At 35.7% G+C, this 12,237-nt stretch overlaps 1 protein-coding gene across 1 annotated transcript in view; it reads right to left on the bottom strand.

The window, feature by feature from the left end:
• ITPR1 (inositol 1,4,5-trisphosphate receptor type 1) overlaps positions 1-12,237 on the bottom strand; it is a 282,837-nt gene that overhangs the window by 22,062 nt on the left and 248,538 nt on the right. The window contains exons 55-59 of the mRNA XM_070933575.1: positions 10,150-10,345; positions 8,354-8,458; positions 6,420-6,556; positions 3,245-3,410; positions 1,901-2,061 (exon numbers count right to left, since the gene is read on the bottom strand). Coding sequence (XP_070789676.1) covers positions 1,901-2,061; positions 3,245-3,410; positions 6,420-6,556; positions 8,354-8,458; positions 10,150-10,345 — 765 coding nt within the window. The remainder of the gene's footprint in view (positions 1-1,900; positions 2,062-3,244; positions 3,411-6,419; positions 6,557-8,353; positions 8,459-10,149; positions 10,346-12,237) is intronic.

Genomic DNA, 12,237 nt, shown 5'->3' with positions numbered 1-12,237 from the left:
CAAAGATGAAGATGATGGCAGCACCATTATTTTATCAATCTGATCTGATTGTTTCAAAAATCCTTTAACCGGTTTAGTATTAAATCATTTCTTTTATTAAATGAATTTAATCTTATCATGATCACAAAATGCATATTGGGTCATATTCTGTGATCAGAATATAATTACAGTTAAAAGAGATATATTCAACAATGGATTAAACTTAATTGGAAAATGCAACCTTCTTTTAGGAATTATTTTTTATACTATCAGCTTTCAAGGATGGCATCTGGGATCTATACACATTCAAATGCTACTCAATATTTGAAGTTGGTCTAACAGCCATATGAAAATACTACTGTATATTATCCATCCAACAGATGGCTGAGGTGGTAGAAGGGAAGGTAGTTTAGGTGGAAGTTTGGTGACTTGTAAATCTGAGATGTTAATTTAACCCAGAATCACCTGCTTTAGTATAATCTAATTATAACTTTAGATAGATAGGGAATGATAGGCTGGAGGTACATATTTTGGGGTCAGGAATGGGTGGAGGCACAGAAGAATGGGATTTTGATTGTGATGTGCAAGAAAAGATATTGTAGGATCCAATCTGGATCGGTCACCGGGATCAGGGATTTTGTCTTCCAAGCTTTTGGACTCATGCTAGAGCCCATCTTCAGAGAACTTTGCTAGAAGACAAAACATCTCTGGTCCCGGTGACTGACCCAGATTGGATTCCTACAACATTATCCCGGGATAATGGAGCGGGGTGGGGAGGGCACAGAAGAATGGGACATGATTTATAAGAAAAGATATGACAGGAGGCTGAGAGTAAGCTTCACTCAGAAAATGTGACTTAGGAACCTTCAACTAATTGGACAATCTAGAACTACACCAACAACGGTCTGACCTAAGCATAGTACACAAAATTGTCTGCTACAACGTCAATGACTACTTCAGCTTCAACTGCAATAATACCCGGGCAAACAATAGATACAAATTCAAGGTAAACCGCTCCAAACTTGATTGCAGAAAATACAACTTCAGCAACAGAGTGGTCAATGCCTGGAATGCACTACCTGACTCTGTTGTTACATCCTCAAACCCCCAAAACTTTAACCTTAAACTGTTTACCATGGACCTCGCCCCATTCCTAAGAGGTCTGTAAGGGGGTGTGCATAAGCGCACCAGCATGCCTACCGTCCCTGTCCTACTGTCCCCATGTATTCGTACTCATTTCCGGTATTCATGTCTATGTTTATACTTATACCTGTTTTCTCATACATGTTTGACAAACTAAATAAATAATTTTTTAAAAATTCCCCTTTTCCAGGGGATTTTTACACTGGGATCCACAATTTCAGATCTTTGGAGCCCAAGGGCCTTGGCATATTAAATGCCAAGTCTGCTCATAATAAAATATAACAAAATTATTTGTATTCCCAATTGGATTGCACATGAGAGAAATACTTGGATTAATCCAAGTTGTGAAAACTTGATGGCAGAGAAGGGGCTGTTTCCATCTTCAAATTCTGGCTACCCAGTAGTGCTGGAACACTTCTACCCGGCTTCCTTCCTTCTGCAAGAGTTCTGGAGTGGCCTACAGTGAATTCACAGCCACTGTGCCAACTATGGGCCTAAGGGTCCAAAGAATAAAAGTGGCCACACATTGAGTTTGTAAAAATATCAGACATTGACAAGATATTATTTTGTGACAATTTTGTGAAAACAAATTATAATTGTTCTGAAGAACAACATTTTTCCACCGGGGGTGGGGGGGGAGAATAAAAGAGGTACACATCAGTGCTCATTACAAATATTTTAAAATCTTCATAGAATGTGAATTCAGACTTTCTGGCATTAGAAGAATTAAAAGAAGTATGAACAAGCCATATTTCACACACAACATGGCAAAACTCACCTTTATCATTTCTGCTACATAACTCTCAGGCCCTGTATATTCTGTAGAGTCTTTTACTTTTACCAACACAATGAAGAATAAATAGTGCCACATATTGTGCTCCTCTTTAATATGTTCTTCAAAAGTTACTGTCTTGTTATCAAACTTGTCTCTTTCCAAACCTAAAGAGGAAAATGAAACACGACCTCTGAACACAATTGGAGGAAGAATATTCAACCATATACAGCATATGTTTTCATATAGCACATTGACTGGTTAATTAGATGACTGGATTCCACTGAAGTTTTTTTAAAGACAACCCCAGTAATATAAAACAGCTTTTTTTAACAGCACTACATTATTTTACTGTATTTTAAGACTACCTATACATTGTAGCAAGGGATGTGGTGGCTCAATGGCTAAGACGCTGAGCTTGTCGATCAGAAGGTCGGCAGTTCAGTGGTTCGAATCCCTAGTGCCACGTAACAGGGTGAGCTCCCGGTACTTGTTCCAGCTTCTGCCAACCTAGCAGTTTGAAAGCACGTAAAAAATGCAAGTAGAAAAATAGAGACTACTTTGGTGGGAAGGTAACAGCATTGAGTGGTCAGCATTGAGTCATGCTGGCCACATGACCACGGAGACATTTTTGAACAGCGCTGGCTCTTCGGCTTTGAAACTGAGATGAGCAGCGTCCTCTAGATAGGTTCTACTTACCTTTACTACCGGTTCGCATCGTGCCCGCATGCACAGATCACTTATGATGACATCCGGGTCAATGGGTGGAGCCTCCCGCTGGTTTTACTACCGGTTCCATAGAACCAGTCTGAACTGGGGGCAACCCCCACTGCCCCTAGAGCAGGAAACGACTAGCACACATGTGCAGGAGAACCTTTATAGATTGTAAACTTTTTTTTTCTGGTAATGATAAGGTTCAAATGAATATTGCTTGGCTCTTAAGTATAGGCATAGTCTGGGTTGTTTACACAGCTTCCATGTTGTTCGGCCCTAACTACAACTCTTCTTTGTAATTTATAAAACATTATCTCAGCACCAAATTTCCAGGGGATCTTACCTTGTACATCTATCTAATGTACAGAGAGCTGCCCATGCATTCCTATTTTTTCAACCCTGGCTAATCCATGAGAAGACAAACCTCTTACCCGATGGCAAATGTAGCCTTCAGAAAGTAGCCTTCAGAAAGGACTCTGTTAAAGCCTTAACATTACATGCCCTCTAGCAATTTATTCTAAAAACATTCATAAGATGTTGATTCCATCACAAAAAAATTGTGCATTTTTTGAGGTGGAGAATGGAGACATTCCTCTATCTGCCTAGAACTGAACTCTTGCTGAATCTGATACTTACCACAAATAAAACATGTTGTTTTCAAAATTTCTTCTTTCTTCTGTTTCTCACTTCTTAGATCAGCAAAGGTATCGATAATGACTCCAAAAATCAGATTGAGGACAATAATGATCACCATGAAGAAGAAGAGGAGGTCATATATCACTCTTGCAGCAAACAGAGGTTCCTAAAATGCAGATGGTTTTCCGATAGTAAATGGAAAGTATTAAAAGAAAACAGAGCTACAAAGGGGAATGTTACTTGATGAGTGAACATTATAGATGCCTTTGTTTGATACAATGAATTGTTGATGACATACCTTTGGAGAATAAATAATCAGGACTAATTTAATTTATCTTTTAAATCACTTGTTGAAACCACATATCTACAAAGGATTCATTTGGGATTTCCTGAAGCAATCCTTCCTTGTTTAAAAACATATATTTGCTTATGTCTTTGTTATATTCCAACAGAATATAACAATAACAGATTGGAAACACAACTTGCGACACTTAAAATAGAGCTTAAAAATTTCACCTGCGCTATGTTATTGTTAGGAAATGTGATCCAAATTGGAGTCCCATAAAATTTTTTGAAATGCAGGAGTACAGGAGTTAATGGCTATAGCTAAAGTATCATGTTCACCTGTAATTTTTAGAATTAAGTACACATATATTTTTCAATTCCCTAAATATATATATAACTTATATTTAAAGAACATCTTTTTCAAAAGGTAGATTAAATGTGTTGCTATCAAATACAGTATACTATATGGGAGATTTTTTAAAAACCTCATCTCTCATTGCCCCTGTAATGCTACTGATATTGTAATGATGGATAATATTTAATTGTACTGAGAATTTTATAAGACTGTCTGGCAGGAAATTATCTGGCCTAATTTTTAAAATCCAAACCAAGAAGAAACATTTCTGAGTATGCAAAAAATTCATTTGCAGATAAAAATCCTAAAATTATAGCAGCACGAGATTTTTAACTATGATGATAAAAAGCAAGGCTCTCATTAACAAATCAATGAGTTGGGGTTTTAAGTCTATTATATAGTATTTATTAAATATTTTATTTGTAAAAGACTTTATCTATTGCCAAGTTTAGATTATATTTCTAACTTTGGGGCATTTTGGATGTAAATTAAATTGATTGATTGATATATAGATGCCACATATAGATTGGGCATTCTTTTCTGGCAAATCATTTGTATTTTGTAGGTTTTATTTTCTATTTTTTGTTTCCTATTTCTATGTACAATACGTACCACGCTAGGCCACATTATACTTGTGGATTATAAAACAGGAAGTAAGACATGGGTGTGTGATATAGTTTGGATTAAACCATTAAGCATATTGAAGTACTATATTTAAAAATATATAAGAAATGACTGTGATGGTGTTATAGGTGTATTAGGTGGGGAAGTGAGCATATGCAGTGAATCTTAGGTAGACTGTATTATGCAACAAGCATACAAAATAATGTATCGAAGATCAAGTTCCCAGATTTCGATATGAAAAACAGAATGAATGATATAATATACACAGATGATGAAAAACTAGAGCAAGTAAAGGAATGAGCTTGTTTTGGTAGAATGTTTATAAAGATAGGGAAGTAGATAGATATATTTGAAGACATACAAATGAGATAGTATGTTGTCTGTTGCAAGGAATGAATCTGGAAAGATATGAAAGTGGGCGTGCATGAGAGCATACTTTGGTCTTCTTTGTTCAATGGAAGTGAAAGTATATCAGAAGAAATATAGAAGTAACTGAATGCAGTGGAAATGTCCTATTGAAAAAGTGTGTGAAGTAAAACAGGAAAAAACATCAAGAGCTTAAATAAATATGGATTGCTTTTGAATAAGGACTGAATACAATGTGAACTACTAGTATAAAGTAGTTTCTTTTGAAGACGTTTTGCTTCTCATTCAAGAAGCTCCTTTAGCTCTGGTAAGATAGCGGGGAATGGAAGGATGTTAAGTGCTCTAAAAGGATGCGGATTACCAGCTTTCTGCAAGGAATATAAATCGTTCCATTTCCCACTATCCTGTCGGAGCTGAAGAAGCTTCTTGGATGAGAAGCGAAACATATTCAAAAGAAAAAAAAAAACAAGAAAGTGCAGTGGCAACCTGAAAAAAACATCTTTGGGACAAAATTCACACAATCTTAAATGCTGTGAGAAATGGGTTAAAATGAAAATATAAAATATAGCAGAGATAAATGCAAATTCTTCTTTTTAGGAATCACAAATCAAAATAGGGGATCCCTGGCTTGGCAATGCTATTTCTTACTGAATGTGGGAGAAAGGACAAATTCAATATTACGGTGCATCAACAACAGTATAGTTTAAATCACAAAAACAGATTCATGTTATACTTTGTTATTCATTTTTCACTTTGCTGTGTGCCGTTAAGAAGGATTTAGATAAATTGCAGTATGTTGAGAGAAGGACAAAGATGATAGGAGACCTGAAAGTAGATTTTGTGAACAGAGGTTGAAGGAACTGAAAAGATATAGCCTTGAGAAACTAAAACAGGATGAAATTACACTGGGAAAAAAAACCTGCATAGAAAAATGTCAAGATAAGTTTGCGATGGCCCTAGAGTGCAGGACATGGAATAACAGATTTAGTTTGCAAGAAAACAGTTTCTTACATAATATTAAAAAAAGCATGATATGCATGATATACAGAAGCAGCTCCCCAAAGAGCTGATGGATTCTTCTTCACTGGATGCATTCAGCTGGGCAGCCAGTAATGTTTTAATTTGGATTCCTGAACTTAATAGCAGCTTTGACAGAATTGCCAACTTTATGATTCTACAACTAAAGTAGTGTTGGAAACAGTTTTATAGCCCTCTTGCCACACTTGATAGAAAACCTATTTGTGGTCAAAAATACGTTTACAGGTAGTAAAAAAATGGACTTTTGGGAAAGGTCTTGGCCTGGTAATATGATGTAATTACTGCAACATTAATAAATCATTTATTAGAGTAACTATAACTATTATTAAGACATCAACACTGATATTTACACATTTAGCTGGCACCATACGTACTGATACTTTCCACAATATTAATACTATATAAAATCTCATTTCAATCTTTATTTTTAAAATTATTTATGACTCTTCAATACTTTCTTGTTATCACATACATGCATTACTCCTTTAACATGCAATGTTAATTTACCTCCTTGGATGGTTTCCTGAGTACATCTCCTACTCCACCCCCGCTTCTCAGCCCATGACTAAGCACGGTAACAATGCACATCAGCAACGTCTCACATGTATGTTCTTTATCCTCTTCAGATTCTTCAGAAGCTAGCTCTATTAAATAAAAGAAGTTTGGGATATGACCGTGAGAGAGTGGGAGCCTGAAGATCACTTTCATATTTTACACAAGCATTTTAAAGCCAAATAAGAACTGTTCATTGCTTCTCTTCCTCTCGCCTACAGTTCAAGAAGCTATCTGCAGAGCTTTGTGATTCCTTGGGTTATTCAGAATTTTTTTTCAGAATGTGAATTTTTTAAAAATTGGAAACCTGTCTTAATCTCATCCTACAAACTGACTCATTACATCTGGGATGCCTTTACAAGAAACAATGTAAGCACATTTTCAATGCAAGCATATAAAGAAGCATTAGACTATCTCTAATTTCAATTCAGAAGCAAGCATGCCATTAATGCTTAGTAGCAAGATACTTTTATAATTCTGGAGCCTTATCAGCAGTCATCAATTCCAACCAAATTCATTTACACATACATAATTTGTCTAATGAAAACTTTGAACATGGACACTTTTATTTGTTTTTGTCTCCTGAAAACTTTGAATATCTTTCTGATGCATATTTGTATGTTCACAAAATGACCTGGACTGTGATAATGAACAACTACCCCTACCCCTAACCCTACCCACTTTCTGGCTCCCGTATTCCCCATTGCCCACTCTTGTTCTTCCTTATCACTTTATGACAAACTCTGGAGCCCACCTAAGTCTATCCATCATGAGATAGAAAGTGTCAATGTCGTTTTGTATAAGTCTTCCTGAATTCAGAAACATATACAACTGCTACCAATTTTCCAGCAAAAATAGTCAGCAAAGTTTTACTCCATGCATTTAACACTACGTCAGGACAATAATTCTAGATGAATAAAAACTCCTGGATGTTATTGCCACTGATGGTAGAAGTAGAAATGGGGGAACTGAAAAATGTGGAGGAAAAAAAAATATGTGGGCGAGGCCACACTAAAAGAGTTAGTAATGCACAGATAACCATGAGTAACTATACATTATTGTATGATGGAGATTGGATTATAGTATTTGAGAAAGAATGACATGTTCACGAGGCCCAGAAGAAGCAAGAATTTTTCCACAATTAATGCAGCATTCTAGCCCTCTTAAACTTATAACTTAAACTTATTAAAAAATAAACTTGTGGCCCCTCAGAGTGATTTTAATTGTGCATTCATTCTACAAAGAAAATGTTGCATTTGTTTTGGCTGTGGTAAATGTTACACATTAAGAAAAACGAACTAGCGATCTCTTCAAATGACATGAATTGGGCACTCTTGCTGTGAAGAAAACATTTCTAATGGTATAAAAATAAGTCCTATGTCTCATTTTCCAGGACAGAAATAGTTTACGACATACTGTTATGAGTTTACATGTTACACTCGTAGCTTTTCAACACAATGAGTAATTTTACTGTCCCCATTCCCCTCCGCAGCTAAAAAATAAGGCACAACAAAATGTGAGATATCTGAGGAAGGACTGTATGAAATGGTTGATATACCTCTGCTCTGGGACAGCACTGTTGAGTGCTGTAAATAATACAAATAATTACTAGTAAATAATGTTAATTTGTTGCCTTTAACAATAACAACAAATATTAGAGTGGTAACAATAGGGAACATAGCAATGTGTGTTTTATATTCTATTCTTTTTATGATTATGGCATGATGTCCTTCATGCCTCATACATACTACTATAGTGTTTGAGATATATATAGGGTTGATATATATAGGAAACCGTAATGAATAAGCACCCAATTATATTAGAAGCATTCAGAAATAATTGCACTTTACAAACTACTATATGTGAAAAAATAAATGAAATATACTTGCCTGTAGAAGGAATAACAGAAGAACAATTCTCACCATCCTCTATTTTGCACATATTAGAATATAAGAACTCTCTAGTCATTGGCTCTCCAATTTCATTATGTTGATCTACAATTGGGTAAAACACGACATCCTAAATACTTTTAAATAATGCTTGAAGTTGTTATGTAACTAGCACATCTATTTAACAAACATTGCTGTTACTCATTATAATACTTACTAATTTTAAAATATGTACTATTTCTGTTGAAAAAACAAGAACAGTTTAGTGCAATAGTTATACGACATAACATGCTGTCAACACTGCTTAAATTTATCGGGTTTAATATTAGGGCCTTTTCTGTGGCTGCCCCGGCTCTCTGGAACCAATTACCTCCTGAAGTCCGGACCGCCCGCACCCTATTGGCCTTCCGGAAAGCGGTGAAGACCTGGCTCTTCCGGCAGGCCTGGGGCAGTTGATCTCGTTATAGTGATCTTGTGAGACCCGGCCACAAATTGGAGTGTATGTGTTTTAACGTTTTAATGTTTTCATGTTTTCTTTTAACGTTTGTATGGGATATTATTGCATTGTTTTATTCTCTGTTGTAAACCGCCCAGAGTCCCTCGGGAGTTGGGCGGCATAGAAATGCGACAAAATAAATAAATAAATAAATAAATAAATAAATAAATAAATAAATAAATAAATAAATAAATAAATAAGAAATTCTTGATAATTGATTATGTAAAAAGCAAAAGCTATATTGCTTATCTAAACTCAATGAACAGATAGTATTTTTATGCATGTGTTGCAAAAGCAGACTGCATAGTGCTTTCATTTTCCACCCACCAAATATTCCAGAAAAACAATGTGGGACGTAGGCTACCTTTGTTTGAACACCTGTGATAACATAAGGTGGCCAATGCTAATTCCCAATGCATATGCATTTAGTGACAAGTATATAGTCCCTTCAGATTGGGTTTGAAAATAGCTAGAAGGCAAGTAGTCCTATCGCCTACTCTCACCTCTTCATATTTGATTGGGTGGTGGTGATGAAGGAGTACTATATTTATATTTGCTTAAACAGACATATAGCCCTCTGAGCAATCTTGTAGGATTCCAGATTTCATAAAGAGCTGCTTTCACATCCAAGTAAACATGAATACAAGTCATCTCCAGGCTTTCAGGTTGAGTCCAGAGAGGTTGGAGAGAGTGAAGGATGGGGGTCAGTGCATGCACTGTTATATGTTATACTTATTTATGTGCATTCAGGTTTTGATTATTGTCACTTGTGAAATTCAACATATGGATTCATATTATTTCATACATGGAACATATTCCAGAAATTATATGCATAGACAGAGGTTGCTTTTTGTGATATGGAGAGGGGCATATAAATGTGACTAATATCTTCTTGTAAAATGTGATATTTGGGAACAACATAATTTACAGGGGGGGGGGAAGGACTTTTTCATTACATTTTTCACCATATATCATCCAAATCACATCATTTCAATATACACCGAGTATAGAATTAGGCTGTACAAGACAACTGTACATTTATTTTCAGTTATATTTTTTAATGCATACATTTCTACATGTGGTCCTGATTTGCTTTGCAATCTCATTAGTTAAGTTTTTCAAATACTAAGAACTCAATTTATAAGCATAATTAACTTAAAGTACTGGTTGCTTTAACTGGTTTTAGCAAGAAATTGCCTGTGGGCTGGAGAGGGATTAGCATTCACAAAATAAATCCCCTATTTATTTATTTTTTTTGTCATTTGTGGTGTATTTCCTTTGTCAAGAATTGAATACAAACCTGGCAATAATGTCTCATTAGGTAGCTTATCTACTTCCAAGATAAAGTCATCCTTGAAGAAGAGGTATCCTACTATTGAGAACAGGTAAACCAAAATAAGAGCAAGGACAGCGGTCAAGATGATAGAACGTCCATTGCGAGTGACACTTTTAATGACATTCAGCAAGGTCTCCTCCCTGTACACCAAGTCAAAAAGCTGGAAAAGGACAGTACAAAACGTTTATTCAATGCATTAACAATTTATGAGGTAATGGCCTATCAGATACATTAACTTTACATAAACAATTGAACAACATGATCGTTAAATAAAATCCTCATACTTTTTTTAGAAAAGACAAGTCGATTTTTTGTGACATTTTGACTAAAAACCAAATAGAAGGCCACACCTTGTTAAGCAATTGCTTCAGAATACAAGACACAAGTAAGAGTCTTAAGTTCCAGGAACGCAGATCCTGGATGAATGTTAGGAAAAGTTTCCTAACAGTAAGAGCAGTATGAGAGTGGAACCAATTATCTAGGGAAATGATGACCTTCCATTTGTTGGATATGATTAAGCAGAGCCTGGATAGACATTTGGTGGAGATACTTTATTTTGAATTCCTGCACTGATGGCCTTAATAGCTCCTTCCACTCTCTGATTCTATGTAAACAAAAAAAAAAAAAAAAATCCCTAGAAACATTATTATACCAAATAAACTGAAAGAACAACGTTGGTTGGCTAACAGCTGTCAGCATTTCTTGATTTCTGTTCTAGAAACTTAGATATTGCATGTTAAAAGCAAAAGAGTAATGCACTGGTCACCTAGTTATAATGTCTCTGGTGAATTTCTCTTCCTAAACCCTCTTCAATTTTTAGTCTACTTTTTTCATCGTCATCTGGGTTTATTCTTAAATTTTGAATATTCTTTAGGGGAAAAGGAATATTCAAATCAAACTGGAAAGGTTTTCTTGCAGTCTTAAGCACTTCCTTCCAGCTGATAAAGCAAAAAGTTAAACCTCTTCAGGTTAAGTGTGCCTCTCCCCACTCTATAGACAGAATTGTTCGGTTTTCTTGGCAACAGTTTGGAAGTAATTTGCTACCTTCTCCAGTGATGCTTTTGTATATTTACTTTTAAATGTTTCTTTTAAAAAATCTTGACTTTATTATTTTCACAAATGACTCAAGGCAGAGAACATACCTACCATCTCCTGGTTTCTGGCCTGGAGCCTTCACCACTAGTTAAGTATTTTCCAGTGTACTCTAAAGTTTTGGCCCTCCCTTGATCGGAGTCTGCTTAGTATTCAAACTCTGATAAGATCAGCCAGATATAACCACCTGCTGGACATGTGCCACTTTAAATCCACCAAATCATGGGAAACTCAAAATTTCCTAATACAACTTTTTCAATAGCTAATGATTAGCTCTGTTAAGTGCTGAGGTGGCGCAGTGGTTAGAGTGCAGTACTGCAGGCTACTTCAGCTGACTGCTAGCTGCAGTTCAGCAGATCGAATCTCACCAGGCTCAAGGTTGACTCAACCTTCCATCCTTCTGGAGTGGGTAAAATGAGGACCCAGATTGTTGGGGCATTATGCTAACTCTGCAAACCACTTAAAGAGGGTTGTAAAGCACTATGAAACGGTATATAAGTCTAAGTGCTATTGCTATTGTTATTATGAACTAAGTATCATTTTCTCTGACTTGAAATTGAAAGAAAAATACAAAGATCTGGTGGATACAGAAAAGGAAACTGTTTTTTTTAAATATACACACACAAATATTATTTACCTCAAGAACGTAATCTTGCAGAAACTTATGTTAACTGCTATGAAGCTGTTAGCCAAATCTCAGGACAGATCAAAACTTTTCCCAGAGAGTATCTCTGCAGTTTGATCATTCTCACCATGGCTTCTTGCAAACAACTATATAATTATGTGTAGATTCCCTAGCTAAATCTTATTGAGCATCTCTCTTGGACTTGATTTTGTATTTTGGAAGGGAAAAGGTATAGCTAATTTCTGATCAGTTCTGTGTCATGGGTAAAACTGATTTCCCAGGAATCAGTAGGTTAAGACATAGCCTCCTTGGCATGTACACAACAAATTGCAATT

This window comes from Pituophis catenifer, unplaced genomic scaffold, assembly GCF_029215685.1.
Source record: "Pituophis catenifer annectens isolate HBS135680 unplaced genomic scaffold, rPitCat1.0.hap2 SCAF_2, whole genome shotgun sequence".
Taxonomy (NCBI): Eukaryota; Metazoa; Chordata; class Lepidosauria; order Squamata; family Colubridae; genus Pituophis; species Pituophis catenifer.
The sequence above is the reverse complement of the archived record's forward strand: the minus strand, read 5'-3'. Positions and strand labels throughout refer to the sequence as shown.